The 19159-nt window shown below is 42.2% G+C and overlaps 1 protein-coding gene across 5 annotated transcripts in view; it reads left to right on the top strand.

The window, feature by feature from the left end:
- The window catches only part of SLC25A13 (solute carrier family 25 member 13), a 244604-nt gene that overhangs the window by 112197 nt on the left and 113248 nt on the right, over positions 1–19159 (top strand). For all 5 annotated transcript variants that reach the window (XR_016394318.1, XM_022586487.2, XM_022586453.2 and 2 more), the window contains 4 exons: positions 14544–14690; positions 16727–16865; positions 17621–17714; positions 17935–18019. Coding sequence is in view for 4 of the 5 variants with exons in the window: in XM_022586487.2 (XP_022442195.1) it covers positions 14544–14690; positions 16727–16865; positions 17621–17714; positions 17935–18019 (465 nt within the window). In the remaining variant the exon portion in view is untranslated. The remainder of the gene's footprint in view (positions 1–14543; positions 14691–16726; positions 16866–17620; positions 17715–17934; positions 18020–19159) is intronic.

The following is a 19159-nucleotide window of genomic DNA, read 5'->3' as shown; positions in this document are numbered from 1 at the left end:
TAATGTGTAGGTCTATGTGATAAACCACTCTTTCTTTCAGATTTTTATGCATTTGTTTTGTTTCTCTAACTATTTTATTAAATATAATATTTAAAAGGCTTGTTTAAGGGAATTAGTTTGCTGTGTTTAAGTCATGGGTCTTGAGGAAAAATTTGCCAAGGAAACCATCTTTTTCTTCTTTTTTTTTAAAAATTGAAATGTAGTTGATATACAATATTATGTTAGTTTTAGGTGTACTATGTAGTGGTTTGACATTTGCATACATTCTGACATGTTCACCATGATAAGTCTGGTAACCATCTTTCCCCATACAGAGTTATTACAATATTGACCATATTCCTAATGTTGTGTATGACATCCTCGTGGCTTCTTTATTTTATTACTGTAGGTTTATAGCTCTTCATCTCCTTTGCCTATTTTAGCCCCGCCCTCCCCGATCTGCCTACCCTAAACTTCTCTTCTTTGTTATTAGTAACATCAGCAGTGGGTATCTTGGTGGCCTGCATCCTTCCTGCGCCTGTGACCTTGCCAGAGTCTTCTGAGGAGTGGTTGGAAGCACAGCTGTGGGGCGGAGGTGGAGGGTACAGGGACACACGTGCACCGTGCCCTGTGCTTGTTCACTCAGCATTTTGTGGTCTCCATTCTTAGGCACAGTGTATGTAATAGGTTGACTTTACTAGGTGCTTCTCTTTTTGACTTTCACTGGTATCGTTATGATATCTAAAATTTGTCACGCTTTGTAGTTTGCTTTTATTTTCCCAGTCTTTGAAAACCTAAAAAACAAGATGTCTTAAACATGCCTTTGTATTTATTTTAAAATGTGTTAATGTCTATGAATTCCCATTTGCAGTTCTTTATAAACATAAACCTGCTTAAATAACTCAGGTGGAGAATGGAATGTGAGTTGTTAGGTTTGTGCTCTTGTTTATACAAGACATCGCACTGCAGTAGGAGGTGGTATTCATTTTGATGAGGAATAATTACAATAATGCTATTGAGACAGATGCCTCCAATTGACTTTATGGAACACAGCCTAATTAACTTTTAGTCTTAATGGGATGTTAGCAGTGGTAAGGATGATCAGGTTTCCCTTTAAGCAAATATCAATTATGCCGAATTGAGTCAGCTGTAATCCACTCAGCTGCTTCTAGGCCTTCCTCAAGATATGGACAAGCCAGAGGCAAAGATGAGATGACTCAGGGATTACTGATTAGGTTCCCAGCTGCAGCTTGTGGGGCATTCACTTGTGTTGGACTCCGTTCTATACTGGTGAATACACTCATCCCTCAGTGTCCGGCATGGGACAATTTTGACTTTGTAGCCAGAACGCAAGTGCTAAACTTTTACTAGATTAAAACGGTCTTGGTAGGTAATTAGGGCTTTGCTTTTGTGTCCCACTCCAGGCCCAGAGTTAAAGGAATTAATGGATGTATCATGATAGACTTGCTATGAATGCCGATGAAATGCCAGTTTTGGTGTCTACCATTGGGTCACTGTCCCACTGCCCCCATTCAAATGCTTCCTTTGCTTTCTTTGAAGTCTTTTCTGAATGAAGGTAGAGCCTCAGACCTCAACTTCAAATACTTTGTTCTTTGGGGCTCTTTTCTGGATGCAGGGACCTTCTTAAGGATGTAAGTAAACGTAATCTCCTATGTTTGGGGCTCTTGCTTTATCAAGCACGTGCCCTCCTTTCTGCTGTGGAGCAGGGCTCAGAAACACAGGCACCAGCTCCCTGGCTGGCGCCAAGGTCGTGAAAGAACTGCCACCATGCATGCCACTTGCCTGTCACCTGAGGAGGAAGAGGGGCAGCCAGCCGTAGGGTCAACTTCACAGTGCTTGTGACCTCAAGGAGCATGTTGTCGAAAACACCGGTCAATCCCACTGAAGGGCCTAGAAGGTATCAGCCTCACACTCTTGTGTGTTAACCTGTGCTTATGTATGTGCACGTGTTTGTGCCTGGTGAGCAGTGCACTTCTCTGCAAGGTCAGTTTTTTTCCCCTTCATTTAAAAAATATTTTATTTTTAATTAATTATTTATTTGGCTGTGTTGGGTCTTTGTGGCTGCGCACAGGATTTTCTCTAGTTGCAGTGAGGGGGGGCTACTTTTCGTCGCAGCGCGTGGGCTCCTCATTGCGGTGGCTTCTCTTGCTGCGGAGCACGGGCTCTAGGCACGCAGGCTTCAGTAGTTGCAGCACGCGGGCTCAGTAGTTGTGGCTTGTGGGCTCTAGAGCGCAGGCTTCAGCAGTTGTGGCGCACGGGCTTAGTGGCTCTGCGGCATGTGGGATCTTCCCAGACCAGGGATTGAACCCGTGTCCCCTGCATCGGCAGGTGGATTCTTAACTACTGCGCCACCATGGAAGTCCTAAAAAACATTTTACTGTACGGAAGCTGGTGTGAGTTTGTTATAAGCCACCACGTGGCTGTGAGGGCTCCACATGTTCACATGTTCGCCTGGGTACTGTCTGAGGTGGTTGGTGCCGGTCGTGGGCATCTATTGGATGCTGAGCTGGAATGTTGTTTTCTGTGCTTTGGTTATAAAATTCATAAAGTGGTGAATCAGTTTGATATACTTGGAGCTAAATTTGTCTTGTTTGTACTTTGTATCTAAATGATAGTGTTGAAGCAAGTAGCAGGGATGCAAAGCCTCCCTTCTAGAGTCTTGGTAGGGAAGGATTTCAGAAGGGAGTGGAGCCGCAGTCCTGTTACCCCATCCTTAATACTGTTGCATCCACTGCTGCTATCTTTTTTGTGCCGGGTTCTATCATCTCCACTTAACTGCATGAGTGATGGTGTGTACGTGTGAATGTGAATATAGTTTTATATGTTGCAGTGTATGTGTGTGTATTTTAAAATAGTCTATAAGCCTTTCCAACACATCTGTACTCTCAGCTCTTAGGGCAAAGCTCTAATTTTATGGTTACTAGTTTAAAAATGGATTTTAATACACTGAAAACAGTATATTTAGAAAACAGTTCTGAGAAATTTTCCTATTCTATGCCTGCTGGAACTCCTGTTCATAAATGATATTAACATAGAACTCTCTACCCTGTTTTGAAGTATTTTTGTTATTGTTACTTGCATGAGGCAAGCCACCCAATTCATCTAATGTTTGCTGAGGATGTAGGATTTGTCAAGAGGCCTTGTGCAAAAGGCTCAGAGGTGCAGAGGTAACAACTTTTGAAATACTTATAATGTACAAGTCTGGGCGCGTGTTCCTATGTTTATTCGCCTGACAGCTCAAAAAGCACAACTGCAAACAGATATAAAATGTATACCCTATGAGGATGCTCTTCTATAACAAAAATCTTTAAGGGTTTGTAGCATAAACCCTTATGGCAGGTGTAAGCCCGAAACCAACATTCAAAGTGTGGTTAGAGCAGCCGTCCAAAGTACAAAATTAAAGGGCCAGATACTACTATAAGGTCTATTTAACAGACCCATTTTACAGATGAAGAGTCTGAGGCCTTTTACTTTAGAGTCTCTTAGCAGTATCTCATTTGTGATTTCGATTTGCATTTCCCTAATGACTGATGATGTTGAGCATCTTTTCATGTGCTTGTTGCCACTTGTACGTTTTCTCTGGAGATGTGTCTGTTCAAATCCATTACCTTTTTCTTATTGGATGGGAGTCATAGGCAGTTGTGAGCACAGAGTGAAAGAAAGGCCTCTTAAGTTTTTCTGCCAAATTATTCTGTAGAGTCGGTACTGAGAGTCACTCTCAAAAAAAGAAGTCATAATAGCAACAACCTTTATAATTTACAAAGTGGTTTTAAATATCCTGTTTCTGATGCTAGCATCCCCCAATACCCTGAGAGGTAATTATAGTTATTTCCTATTATATACAAAAGAATAAACAGACTCTAGGGTAAAATTTTGCATTTACAGGTAATTTTACAGGCAAATGCTCATGGTTTTCAATGGGGTCCCAAAGGAGTACCCCAAAAGAGTACAGACCTGCTGTTCTAGAGCTTAACTTCTTCCATAAGATCACAGACATGTGAGGGATTAAAAAATATGATGCCATTACCACTATACTCCACTATGTTGTCTCCAGGGCCATGGCTATGAAGTTAGTTTCTCTTCCTGGAAAGGGCCATGTTTCTGAATGGGGATGTACAGTCATGCATTGCTGTACATTTAGCATTCCTGATCCCGGCCATTAATTGCCAGATATGATTATAAAAAAGCCATAGCAATGGGGCTTCCCTGGTGGCGCAGTGGTTGAGAGTCCACCTGCTGATGCAGGGGACACGGGTTCGTGCCCCGGTCCGGGAAGATCCCACATGCCGCGGAGCGGCTGGGCCCGTGAGCCATGGCCGCTGAGCCTGTGCGTCCGGAACCTGTGCTCCGCAATGGGAGAGGCCACAACAGTGAGAGGCCCGCATACCGCAAAAAAAAAAAAAAAAAAAAAAGCCATAGTAGGGGTACGTGTTATGGTTGTTTCCAGTTTTATTTTATTTTATTTTATTTTTTGGCCACACTGCACGGCTTGCAGGATGTTAGTTCCCCGACCGGGGATCCAAGCGTGGAGTCCTAGCCACTGGACCGCCAGGGAATTCCCCTGCAGTTACTTCTTGATAATGGCTTATAATCATGGGTATATATTTCACATATAATTATTACAGTTTAAAAATCATCTACACATAGGAGTTTCTAACGGCTCTGGTCTCAGGATAGAAAAGTCTCAGATTACTACCCAATGCGATATGCCTGTTAACTAGAAAACTGTTTCTGTTAACTACCTCTCCTGTAGCATTTTCCAGCTTAGAAAGTGCTTTGGCTTGTGTTGGTCTTTACAATTGCCTTAGGTGTTAAGCAGTTGCTATTGTTTCTGTATGAAAGATGAGCATGTAGAAGCTTGGAGGAGTTTTTTTGTTCAAGATGAGACAGGTGGAATAGAAGTTGGTTTTAATTTTCCTAAATCTGTAGCAGTGTTTTCAAATTTCGTGTAAAATGTTTCTGAAGTGATTTTAAAAGGCAGTGCCCTGGGCCTCTGTCCCCACCAAGGGTCTGATTCAGTAGGTCTGGATAGGGCCTAAGAAATAGCCTTTCAAACAGGCGTCCTGAACTGTGATGTTCCAAATGGTCCGAGGGCCACACGTTGAGAAACATTGGTCTAGATGACAAAACCCTGACTGTTTAAAAGCACAGAATCTGGTGTTCAGGTCTCATCCTAAGGCTGATAGGGAGCTAGGAGAGGCAAACGTGATCAGATTGGTGTTTCAGAAGGACTGCTCTGGCTGTTGTGTGGACAGTCAAATGGAGAGGGATCTGACTGGGAGAGGGAGACCATCTGGCCGTTCTCCAATCCAAGAGAGAAATGACTATGGCTTGGGTTGGATGGTGATGGTGATGAGCTAAAGAAAATGGGTTCAAGAAAAGTTCAAGACATGGGCCTGACCAGGCTTGGTGATCTGTTAGGATGGGGACAGTAAAGGATATGCAGAACTCATGGTTCACTCCTGGATTTTAGGCTTGGGCAAGTGGGAGGATGGTGGTGATTTACCAAGACTGGGAGCACAGGGGGATGGGATTGAGGACATGTTGGTGAAGGCCTGTGAGGAGTGCTTTGCATGTAATCACCACTGATCATTTCATGGATCCAGGAAATTTCTTCTGTTTTCAGAGCCCTTCCTCCTATTACTGTAGGAAGAAGAGTCATGCACAAATCAGCAGCGCTCTAAATTGGTGGTGAGGCCAGATTTTGAAGGTGGGATTCCATTAGTTAGCCAAGAAATGAGATAGCTGGCTTGGGAGGGAGTGGGGCTAAAAATCCTCTCTAATATCTTCTCATCAAATAGAGTTTAAGGGGCTTCCCTGGTGGCGCAGTGGTTGAGAGTCCACCTGCTGATGCAGGGGACACGGGTTCGTGCCCCGGTCCGGGAAGATCCCACGTGCCGCGGAGCAGCTGGGCCCATGAGCCATGGCCGCTGAGCCTGCGCGTCCGGAGCCTGTGCTCCACAACGGGACAGGCCACAACAGTGAGAGGCCCGCGTAAAGCAAAAAAAAAAAAAAAAAAAATAGAGTTTAAGAATGAAGTTGTCTGATCCAACAGAAAGTCCTCATCACAAGGGTGTGAGTGTTTTACCATAACTTTATTCAGGTCCTCCTTTTGTCAGGAGATGGATGATGAGACCCAGAGAGGTGAATCGTAGTTGGTAGAGCTAGGAGTAGAACCTGGGACTCAGAGCTGTGTCTGGTGTCCCGACCAGCCATTCATATTTGTTAGGACCCTTGTCATCAGATCACGTGAGCCCCAAGCTAGCCCTGTTGGATGCCAAAGCATATGCATGCACATAAGGCAACTGAACAGTTTTGGTTCTTTTCGTTAAATCAGACCAACCAGTATTTTGGCTTATGGGTCAACAATGGCATACAGACCAACCCAAGTCTTTTGTGTGAAATGGACATTTTGGTTTTCAGGTTCTGCGCCCTAGAGAGCAGAGTTCTGTAAGTCAGCAGCCCCAGGTGCTGGTGGTGTCCCACCACCAGCGTGTCCCTCTGAAGGCCAGAGATTTGCTGCTCCTAGTAGTGAGCTGTTCTGAGTCATAGGGTTGCGACTATGTATGTTAGGGTATCCTGGTTTAAGGCAAAACTTTCAGCACAAAAGGCTGTGTTGTTAAAAAAGGAATTGCTCCCCCTGCCAGCCCAACATCACCACCAAACAAAAGAAAACATAACCTTCAACCATGGCAACATCAAATTCTCAAGCTTTGGAATTGAAAGAGCGTTTCAGGTGTTAACAAAAAACAATCCTTTGTAGTAGAACTTGCTGAAGCCACAATTGTTTAAACAGGCCAGTGGACCACTAACAAAGTCCTTACTTAGGATTGAGTAACCCAAGCCATTTGTGCCGCCCCCCCCCCCCGGGTACCCCAACTTGCCATCTGTATTAGTTAAAATATCTAGACCCTGGATCTTTAGTAGCCAGAGACCATGATTATATTTGCATTCTTAACATGGGTGTGATTTTTATGTTGATTTTAAGTTGGACCAGATGGAGTCTGTGATACAGCTTTGGTACTGCTTCATAAATACAGTACCACTTGATGTTCCAAAATGAAATAATGAGTAAAGGCAGCTAATGTTGTTTTGCCCTCAGCTTCTCCAAGAGACGAGATTGTGTTTTGTGTCCAAATGGAAACCACTGCTAGTTTGGCGCCGAGTGACCAGAGATGGGGGAATAGCCTGGTCACTTGGAGAATTAGACACAGGATTCATTTCATTCGCACTGCGCTTTCTGCTCTCTGGGCAAAGGAAATCAGAATTCATTGTGCTTTTGTGTCCGTGGTGTTCATCAGCTAGCTGTTTTGTTGAGTAGCCTGTTGTGCAGGCTTTTACAGTAACATCCTGGTGAAAATGAACACACCATATAGCTGTTACCCACTGTGAAGTTTAACGTTGAATCAGAAGAGCGAGGAAATGGAGATGGAAAAGCTCTGTACTGGTTGTTGTCAAGGTGTTGCTGTGTGCGCAGTGTCACATGCAGCACTGCTACTAAAGACCCTTTTAATTAGAGACCCCACCCAGTGAATTGGAGATGAAATTTCACGCTGAACTCTGGAAGTCTGACTGCATAGGCTGAATGTGGGGAGCACAGAAAAATGTTGAGAATGGGAACTACTTATCTCTCTACCTATTGCATTGCCAAGTTCCATTTTTCACTCAGTTTAAAAATATGTGGATCTTTATTTTAACTAGAATTTTTTCCTCTAAATTAACATAGGATTATGAAAATGATACTTATATATTAAATGGTAGAGGTCCTGATACTTGATGTAATATAGAATTTATTTGAAATAGGGCTAAATATAATACCATATTTTATAAGCAAACCTTCTTTATACATTTTTATTCCTCATTTTCATAAATAATTACCTGCATTTTCCCCAGAATTCTTCTACCACCACCCCTAAAAAGGAATTCTTTTGAATTATATCTTTGTTGATAACCCGTTATTAAAGTTTTAGATATACATTTTTTAATTTCAAAACTATACAAAACACAAAAATGCAAAGTAGTCACGGGTGTTTTTTGGTGTTCTTGGCTTTATAATATAAGTCTAATATAAATCATCTGGATCTGCTGCTTGTTTTGAGGGTCTGTTGGTCTTTTTTGTTGTTGTTGTTGTTCCTGATAAATTGTTTTCAGGCTGAAGCACGAACTTGCGCGTCTGAATAAAGGTGGAGAGAATTTTTGCATTCAGAATATACCCACTTGAAAATTGGAGATTATTAAGGAAATGACAGGCCTGGAACTCTTAGAAGCATGAATGTTAAACCAAAAGTGGTGTAACCCCTATATATGTGTATTTCTGTACAGCTAGCAACTCTGAAGAGTTTGATTTTTTTTTTTTTTTTTCCCCTCCTGCAGCATTCTGAATGGGTGTGTTAAAGTAGTTGGAAACTGCTACAGTAGAAGCCTAGTCCATTAATCATCACGTACCGGAATAGAGGGAACAGAAAACAGCTCACTGGCAAATGTAAAGAGAAACTGGGCCTCCTTTCACGTGTTGGAGCCTTAGAGGTGGCCGTCCAGCTCCTTGCTCTGTGACCTCCTGGCCTTAGGTGAAGGAGGGCCCTTTCTCTTTACAGTCCTTCCTGGCTCCATCAACAGCATTTAGGAAGCGCCCTGTGGCCTGTTACTGACAAGAGCTCTCTCGGGAGAGCCGTGCCTTCATTCCAGCTCTCTGGGTTTTCCACAGGGTCTCAGGCCATCGATTTTATTGTCTGTACTCTTTTAGGCATTGCTTCCATTTTTGTCATCTGCCTGCTCTTCCTATGCATTGTAGATGATCTCATCCATTTTTACAACTTTTTTTTTTTTTTCCTTTTGGTTTTTGGTAGGCCTTCCCCTAAAAGGAACGGGCAGTCCACGTAGGATAAGGATATGGCTCTGGAGCCAGACCGCCCGGCTGGCATATCCAGTTTCATCCTTAGCGTCATGCGACCCTCAGCTGCTCTTTACCTAATTTTTCCATCTACAAAATGGAGGTGGTGGGTAATCCCACCTTATAAGGGTATTGAAAGATGAAGCAGGAAAACGCAGCTGTCCCTGGAGCATAGCCTGCGCTTAACAACAGTAAATGTTAGCCTTTGGGGTTTTTTTTTTTCCCCCTAAAATCCTGTTGTCTGCATTTCTCAGATTTACATTTCGACCTGTACCTCTGGCTTTCTTTTGTTTGTAGCTGGAGGCAAAGCTTATCTCACTCCAAGTTTCTCCCCGTGGTCAACTACCTCATCTCTTTCCCCTTAAGGATTTTCTTTTGTGGTAGATTCTCCTATCTCTCCCATCATCCAAGGTGAGAATTCTTTAAGCAACTCTTGTTCCATTTTTATATATAAATCACCACCCAAACTTTTCTTAAAATCTCTTTTCCAGTTATCTGTCCAGATCACTTATGATCCCCTTACTTATAGTTTTACCCAAGGCAGCGTACGTTAGTGGTTGGAATTCTCAGGTTTGGAATCCGACAACACTTTGGTAGATCTCAGCCTCTCCCACCTCCTAGCTGTGTGACGTTGTACTAGTTACTTAACCTCCCTAAGCTTCGGGTGCCTCTGGGAGATGAAGGTGTTATCACTTCACAGGATTATTGTGAGGCTTGAATGAAGTCCTGTCTTTGAAGTTCTTGGCAGAGCCCCTGGCCTGTAGAAGTGTTCAGGCACTCAGCTGTTACTGTTATCCTCCACCCTAACTGGTCTTCGTCTCTGTTCCTGCTGTTGGTTCAGAATGACTTAGCAGAACTGTTCCTTACCTACTAGGTGATTTTTTTTAATGACTCCAAGAACTTATATTGGAACTGACTTTAGAGGTTTTTAAACCATTCACCTTGACCAAAATCAAAGCTACTTTTTATTAAGTGCCGGTCGCACGTGACGTCTAGTTTTTACCACTCGGTGCAGTCAGGTGTTGCTGAGGCTCTGAGATATAAACACACTTCCCTAAGCCCTCCCGGCGAGGAGCGCCATGACTGATACTTGAACTCTGCCCATTCCTGTCCCAAACTTCAGATTTGTCATTATAACAGTTTGCTTCCACAACCCCCTGTATAAAATGAAATAAAATAGAATATGAAAAAATAAAAAAATAAAATTCCTTGACGTATGTTTCTCAGCCAGTAGTTGAACAGGTATTTCCAGTGACTGGGAACCCCCTACTTTGCAAGGTAGCCCATTTCATTGCTGAATAGTCAGGTTAAATACTTCTGTGTTTCGTGCTGAAACCTGATCCCTCTATCTTCTCTCCATTGATTTTTTTTTTTTTTCTTTAAGAAATACAGAGAACCAGTCTAACTTCTTTTTTACCTGATAGTCCTTTAAACCTTTAAATATTTGAACGTAACTGTTGCGTCTCCGTCTCCCATTGTTCTCCTCTCCCCCGCACGAAGGACGAGTTTCTCCATTCTGGTCCCTTTCGTTTTGGAAATGAACGGTAACTACCCATGCTCTAGACACCATGCATACCAAAAGCTCGCCGTCCCAGCTTTACCCCTCTGGACTCAGATCTGGATGCTTCACTGTCTTGGTAGCCCTGAATAGGGTTAGGTTTTCCTTAAACAGCTGGAGAGGTGCCAATGGAGAGCTTTGATGTTAAGTCAGCCTACCGTGAGTAGTGAGCCTGGCTCTTTGCTTCAAAGGTCACTCATTCTTGAATTAAGTATCTGTAGAGTACCTGTATGTTAGCTCCCCCCAAGGCCTCCTTATTGGTCTTTCTCCTCCTCAGTCTCTTGAGGTCGTGAGCAAGGCTGGGAGAGGGCCCTTTAGATTTGGTTTCTCTCCTCCATGGTCTCTGCTATTGTTAGGAGGACAATCCTGGTGTTTGAGAGCGCATCAGAGACTTTTGCCTTAATGAAAAAGTTTGGGGAATTTTATTGTTTTCTCGTGAAAATAGCCTACAGAAAAATCTAGAGCACTGGAATACTTGAAAAGCAAATTGAATGTTTATCTTCTTATAGCTATGAAGACTCCTAAGTGTCAAATCATATTTTGTAATCAAATTCCTGACAGCAGCATTATCCAGGCTTCCCATGCAGTGTTGTGGGGTATTAGGAGCAAGGTCAGTGCAGCGGGACTGCCTGGCTTTGAATTCCAGCTTTGCTGCTTCCTGTCAGTGAGACGTTCGTTTCCTCACCTGCTACAGTGGGGTTAATAATAGTTCCTGCCTCATAGGGTTGCTGTTTATCACTACAAAGCACTTTAGAACACTGGCAGGTAATGTATGCTTCCAAAATGCTGTTATCGTGGCTGTTTTATCGTTTGAGGTAATAGTTTTCATTTCCTCACCCAGAAGAAGAAATAGTCATGACATAAACAGATGTTCTTCAGAAGGCAACCCCATCTTCAGTAAGCTACTTTTAATTTTGGGGAGACACATAACTAAACGTTTTTACTATACTCTACTATTAGAGAACTACCTGGATCCACCTTGTTTTTCATGGAATTTAGTGTCCCCAATCTTTAAGAACTGTTGGAAATGTGTTCTCAAGTTGTCCTTTGTTAGGGTTAGAAGTGCTTTCTTGTACCGAGATTGCGGGATTCCCGCTACTAAATGTTTAATCGTGCACAGAAATGCGTAGTGATGCCACTTGTCCCCATTACAGACTCACCCCCTGCCCTGCAGTGGGAGCATCAACCCCACTTGGGTGTCTGTTTCCCAGTTAGACATTCTGGATGGATTGGTCTCAGTGTGCCGGCTTCCTGCTCTCTGAGGAGTTGGAGTGACCAGGGAAACTGATGCTGCTTTTGATATAATGATCTGAGGAGCCCCGAGACTATTTCAGTTATAAACTAGGGGAAGTGGTAAATAACTGAACGCACTTTCTGGTATTGTTGAGAGTAATCTTGGCTTACGATAGCTTTAGCAGTGGGTCTAGCGATTCAAACAAGACTGTGTTCATTTACTTTCAATTGAATACATACTGTGGTCATTTTTCACTACAGGGTGTTTAACAGTTGGTTTCGTCCTTCCTTTTAAATTGGAGACACTTGTGCAGAGGACCCCTTTTTGTTCAATACATTGTAATTTGTTCACTCAGTTGGTTTTATACAGTACCTGTCACTGAAGATTATGTCCCTGGTTTATTGAGTACCTGCTATATCTAAAGCATTCTGCCCACACCATAAGTAGGATGAGCAGGACACAGTCTCTTTTTCCTGGCAAGGAGGGGGAAAGACAGGAATGTAAATAACTGATTATAATGTAGGATGGAATAAGACAAGCCTTATAATTGAGGTTCAGGCAGGAGGCCGCATGATCAGATCAGTTATTTGCAGTTAGGAGGCCTGGTTATATTTACCTAAGTGGTGGCATTTGAGCCACCAAGTGGTAGGATTTCAGGAGCTAGAGCAGAAGGCTGTAATCTCCGCCAGGTGGAGGGAAGAGTGTGGACAAAGGCCCGGATGTGTGGAAGGTCTGTCCAGGCTGGGCCTGGGGTGCCCTAGACCAGGCTGAGAGTAACTCCTTGTAGGGTCTGGAGAGCCTTGCTTTGGAGATAGATCTTTACGATGAAAGGTTTCAGCTGAGGGTGACTTGAAGTCAGATTTGAGATGCTGAAAGACAGCTGTTGACGTGTGCAAGGTGGATGCAGAGGTCAGAGAGGAGTGCCAGACTGACAGTTGGGCCCATGGTGGCCATTCAGCCGTGGTCTGAGGAGGCCTTGAACCAGTGGTCAGGAATAAAAAGGAAAAGATGCATTTGACTGAACTTTCAAAGGTCCAAGTGGCTTAATGTAGTAACTGGTTTACTCTGGGGGAAAGGAAGCTGGAAAAATTGAAAATGACAGGTTTCTAGGGTAAGTGACCGGGAAAACAGCATGCTAATAATTAAGCTTTGAACATGGGAGAAGGACCAGGTTTGAGGGCTGGGTGGGAGACATATAGTAGGGGATTTAGCGACGTGTGATTTTATGGCCTTTACAAGATACCCCCATGAGTATATTCACTGAGCAGTTAGAAATTCTGGCGCAGCAGATAGGAGTGAGAGACTTGGATCTGGGAGTCAAGCCTTATAAGAAATCTCATAAGAAGACCTAGGGAGGGGAGGTCTTTGCCTAGGAGAGTTGAGTGAGAAGACCTGAGGACAGAGGGCTGACACGTGCCTCCTATTTAAGGAGTGAGTGGAAGAAATACTAGAAAGATTAGGGTCCCAGACGAGAGTTCCAGGCCGGATCAACACTGGCAGATGCTATAACCGAGAAGAGGCTTTTGAATAGGATAAGAACTCTGATTCTTATTATTGTTTTGCCTTTAAAAATGTTTTATTGTAGACACTTTCAAACCCCATAAAAGTAAGGATAAAGATATGATGACCCACGGTGTTCCCACTATACAGCTTCAATTATTATCAATATTAGTCTTCCTTTATCTCCCCACCTTTCTGTGGGAGGAGAAGGGAGATAGGATACTTCAAGGCATTTTCAGATTCATGTCATTTCTCCCACACTTTAGTTTGCACTACTTCATGAGGACAGTTAGTTTTCATAAAACTGTAAGTCATTATCTCACCAAAGTTAAAAAAAAAAAAAAGTTAATTCCTCAGTATCATCTAATAAAACTTTTAAATTTAAATAATTTAAAGTCCTTGAAAGCCACATCCAGGATGCCTTTTAATTTCATAGACATTAGATCTCACTCTGAGGGCCCATTTGGGAAATGGACAGAGTGTCTTGAGGAAGAGAATATAATACTCTCTGCAGAAGGGATGCCTCTCCTACACAGCACATGATGGGTTTTGACGGGAGACCGTGTTTTATTTTTTGATACACTTATCCGCTGAGAATAGCAATAGAAATCTAAGGTTGGGCTTCCTGTCCTTAGATCATATGAATTAAAACATATATCCAATGGCACTGCCACAGTTTTGCCACCTCTGATGCATGTACCATCCAGTTCCTAATTCTAGAGTATTGGTCCTCAATCGGGACATATGGTCCTCTCTGGAGACATTTTTGATTGCCATGGCCTTGCGGAAAAGGGGCTACCAGCATCCAGTGGAAAGAGGGTAGGGATGCATAGGACAGCCCCCATAACAAAGGCTTAACCTACCCCAAATACCAATAGTGTAGAGGAATAGCACATTCCTGAGCAGAGCCACCCTTTTCAATCTGCTGTTACATCACATGTGTGTGAACCAAGTTACCGTTAAAAATTTTTCTGTGTTCTTTGGAGAGAGGTTAATGTCCCTGTAGGTGCTTTTCCTTTGATCATCTGCATCCCCTAAGCAGGGTTTGTCCAGATCTTTGAGCCTGCCAAGCTTCATTCTAGGTTTTATTTTCCTTGTGTCTTTGGACTAGAGCAGAACATGGAAGTGATTTGGTTTCTTTGGGTAAGAAATTTAAGGAATGTACTTTCTCAAGACATGTTCACCAGTCTGAACAAAGTTCTCTCTTTGGAAGGAGATAACTTGGGAGTGCCACTGAACAAGTGTGGGGCTTAGTAAATCAAGATATAATGTATATATTTCTTCACCCCGATTTGAAATTGAGCAGTCATTGGTAGTAAATGGGAAACATAAATGAAGTATTTCACCTTCTTTGTTTGCAGGAAATACAATTGGAGCATGCGAAGCAAGCCTTTGTTCAAAGGGACAATGCCAGGACCGGAAAGGTCACAGCCATTGACTTCCGAGACATCATGGTCACCATCCGCCCTCATGTCTTGACACCTTTTGTAGAAGAATGTCTTGTAGCTGTAAGTTGTTTTTTAACTTCTATTGGAGTATAGTTGATTTACAATGTTGTGTTTGTTTCAGGTGTATAGCAAAGTGAATCAGTTATACATATATCCACTCTTTTTTAGATTATTTTCCCATATAGGTCATTACAAAGTACTGAGTAGAGTTCCCTGTGTTATACAGTATGTCCTTATTACTTATCTGTTTTATATATAGTAGCGTGTATATGTCAATTCCAATCTCCCAATTTATCCTTCCTCCTAGGTTGTAACTTGCCATAATGAAATAGTTTATTCTACCTGGTGTAAGCTCAGTAAATAAGGGATTGTAAGAACAAGTCTTACAGATTATGTTTAAACACTAACATTTTTTTATTTTCTTAGTGATATCGCATCCATTACCAAACTTACAGAGAGTGCTTTGCCAGTTTTAGTGGGTAGGTTAACTTGTTACCTGGATGATATGGACTATCTTAAAGAAATGTATTAACTGGCTTTTTTAAAAAGGAAAAACAGACATATAATCGCATATTAATTTGCTTTATATTTTGAGGTATGTTAAATGCTGATCTTTGCTTTTACCTGTTCTCCAAGGCAAAGTGGTTTTTGTAAACAGGTAGTGCGCATAGATGTATTTGAGGTGTCAGCAGAACAGGAACTCTAACCCTTGGATTCACTCATTCATTCAGCATGTGTGTGGAGGCGACACTGGCACATGCAGTGGGCGGAGGCTTGCTGCCCTGTGTCGTGGAGCTTCCCTCCTAGTGGATGTCCAGCCACTCTCCTCCTTCATGGACCCTGAGGGTGTCCTGGAACATTCTGTGGTGGTGGTTCCCAAGCCTTGGTCACGGAGCTTAAGAATCATCAGGGATAGTTATTAAAAGTGCGGATTCTGAGGTCTCTTCCAAGCCTACCCATTCACCATCCACAGGTGGTAAGGTCCTAGAATCTAATTTCTGAGGCCTCCTAGGTAATTGTGATGATCCCCCAGATTTGGGACCCTTATGCAATGGTAACTCTTCCTTTGTTAATCCCAGGGAGAGGACTTTTTGAGTGTTTTCACCATCACCTGAGTTTGCCCCAATGCTTACCATAAGGGGAGCTTTTCATTCTTCCTCTTTTTCTTTCTGGTCTCTCTCTTTGGAGATGCGGTGATCTGACAAGGCCTTTTCCACTCCGGCACTGTGTTAATCTCGCTCCTTTTCTTGGCCCCCCCCTTCGCTATCCCAGCTCTCACATCAGCTATTTCAAACGAGTAGTAAGTGAAGATTTATGTGGTTGTTACCTTATAAAGAAGTGCTTTCCTAATAAAAATATTTTGCCTTGTTAGGGAAGGCAAGATATTTGAAACCTCAAACTGGAGTTCCATTCATAATGGACATGCTGTTTTCCTTGTCCCCATGAAGAAATATGGTTTCTTACAAATTCTGCTTATCAGAATTCTGACCAGTCTTAACCCTCATCAAAGCATATGACATCTCATAATTTTACCACAATATGCTTGTTTGCTAGAAATCCTACCAATATAAAGTCTGTACTTAATGCTGATTTATTACTACTTATAAGTAACATGACAAATCATGATATTAATGTTAGATTGACCACTCTTCTTAGTATGTTTGTGTTAGTATAATAGAGTTTTGCATGTATAAGTATACACATGTGTGCATGTGTATAATAGAGTTTTGCATGTCTAAGCTTTTAAGGATTGCTCATTAGATGAAATAAACAAACTTATAAAACATTTCCAATTGAAATTTGAACTCTGTAAATTACTACTGGTTCTGTTGTTATAATCCTACACATGTATTTAGTTTTCTAGGACTTTGTGGAGAGTACAAGTTCTGGTCATGATTAGTTGCAGTTACTTCTAAAAATCATTTATAGCTTTTTTTTAATGTGAAAGAAAAATGCTTATAAACATTTCTTTCTATACATGCTTTCTTGATTACTTCCAAAACTAGCATTTGATGTACATACTTCTGAATCTTCTTCATTCTATAAATGCTTTGTTTATTTTTCTTCTCCCCCCTCTTATTTTCAACTTATTTGAGGCTGCTGGAGGTACCACGTCCCATCAAGTTAGTTTCTCCTATTTTAATGGATTTAATTCACTCCTTAACAACATGGAACTCATTAGAAAGATCTACAGCACTCTGGCTGGCAACAGGAAAGATGTAGAGGTGACTAAGGGTAAGTGAGAATCTGAATTCTTGCCTGCAACTATCTTGGTGAGTTATTATTAGGGTAAAGAAGACAACCAGGAGTTTACGTTATAAATTTTTCTGTCCCACTGACACATATTAACCATATGGTACATGTGTGTTCTCCACCCTTAGATCAGACAAAACAATCTTCAGCACATTTTAAATAAACCCAAGACGGTCTTTGAATGAGGGAACCATGTAAAGTTTCTTAAATGTTTTCAAATCTTACTAAAACCTGAGCTAAATTGGCATCCTCTAAAGTGACCTTCAAAAGTACACAAGGAATTCCATAAACTTACACTGCTGACAGTGTGTGTTGATTGACAATCTCTGATCAAGATATCAGCATTTTAATGGGATTTTTTTTTTTTAAACAGAGAATTCCCTTCGGAATTCCACAGCTCCATTAATATTACATCCTGGGACCTATGCATATTGAGTTTCATATCTCCTTCCTGGTTTTCCCTGACCCGCAATTTGAATGGCTTCCTGTGTCATTTATTCAAAGCCTTTGGATGACACCAAGCTTTTAGAGTCAATATTAGAGACGCTATTCTGTACACTCTTTCCAGATAAAGGAAAGAACTGCAAAAATTCTTACCCTATTTGGATTGACTTGAATTCTACGACTGTTAATAATAAAGTTTGGTGATGTTCGCTCATTCCTGTGCCTTGAGTTAATGCTGCATTTAGCGGCTATTCCTTCTTGAATCTTTCCCTTTTAACTCTTTTTCCATACAGAGGAGTTTGTTCTGGCAGCTCAGAAATTTGGTCAGGTTACACCCATGGAAGTTGACATCTTGTTTCAGTTAGCAGATTTATATGAGCCACGGGGGTAAGTTGCTCTTTTTTTTTTTTTTTTTTTTTTTAATTAGCTTAATAAAGGGAGGTTAGGAGGTGGGGTAGGAGGACCGCAGCAAACCTGGAGAAAAAGAAGCCATATTAAAGATGACTCTGAAATGTGGGAAACAAGAAAGGAAACGTTTTAAAATTCCATAATGTAAATTTTAAAAAATTTGTATTCTGTTGTTGCTTGTGCTCGCTTTTCCCTCTAGACGTATGACATTAGCCGACATTGAACGGATCGCTCCTCTGGAAGAGGGAACTCTGCCCTTCAACTTGGCCGAGGCCCAGAGGCAGGTGGGTAACAGGGAGCACACTTGCTTCCTGGTGTTTCTTTGATAGCGTCACCCAACCCCTTTTCACGTGCAGTTGCCTTTTGGACACTGGTCTCTGACCTACCATTTCTTTGTTTTCCACCAAAAATCCAGACCATTTCAAAAGGCTGGAAAGAGAAATTACTTAGAGATGTTCTGAGAAACAGATAATTGGCATTTGCTTTTCCTGTGAAAGATGGGGTGATTTCTTAACCGCCTTAGAAGCCTAACCCTTCCAAAAGAGGCAGAAGATCTTCTTCCCTCAATCTTGTGCTGGGAGAGGTGGGACTGGAGTCCCGTTTTGGTGTCACCGTCCCAGCATCGTGTTGTGAAATGAAAGCTGGGCTCTGCCCCACAGAGAGGCACTTCATCAGGGCATCGCCCAACTGCCATGCCTGCCGGTTTTCTGAATATCAAAATGAGATAATTTTGTTTAGTCTGAAGTCATAGTTTGAAGGCTTTTAGACCTATTTTCTTTGTGAAAGGACTCATAAGTTATGTGGAAACAATTTGAGGAATGCTAAATTTTATTTTATGGTTAACAGAAACCAACCTCTTGAATTTGTGGAAGTCAGAAACCGAAGACCTGGGACCTCTTACATTTAACTCTTACTCGGCTTTCTATAGGTCAGGGTTATAGAATAAAAGCCTCCAGAGCATGTGTTGTGCTTACATGGTGTTTGTAAAATAAATCCACTCACAGACAAGCGTCGTTTTAGAAAAATACCTCCTTTAAGGCAAAGCCATCTCCGAATCCTGTGAGACTTAACAGTTTTTGGCTGGGAGCTCCGGGTCTGTACAGAGACGCCAGTTTGACCACAATGGGTTGATGCGGGCTGCATTTTTAGGACGGGCAGGCCTCGGGCCAGGACGCCTTCCTTTCAGCTCTTTCCCACCCGATGGCAGCGGCAGGTTTTGTGTGCAGCATGTAACTCAGAACGGTGGGTGTGCACTCAGTAAACCCTAACTAGGCACCTCTGGAAAACCAGCTGGCTGCCGTTAAAAGAGGAAGCCGATTTCCCCGAGTGCAGGAGAGAGAACTGTATAATCACGTGCAGAGGTGGAAGCAGCTCCGCTCTCCCCCGCTTTGATTTTTAAACAGTGCTTACCAGATGATTATCTC

The sequence above is a fragment of the Delphinapterus leucas genome, chromosome 9, assembly GCF_059928025.1.
Source record: "Delphinapterus leucas isolate spDelLeu-1000000601 "Yukka" chromosome 9, BTC_Dleu_Yukka2, whole genome shotgun sequence".
Lineage (NCBI taxonomy): Eukaryota > Metazoa > Chordata > Mammalia > Artiodactyla > Monodontidae > Delphinapterus > Delphinapterus leucas.
Note: the sequence above shows the minus strand (reverse complement) of the source record. Positions and strands in the feature narration are given on the sequence as shown.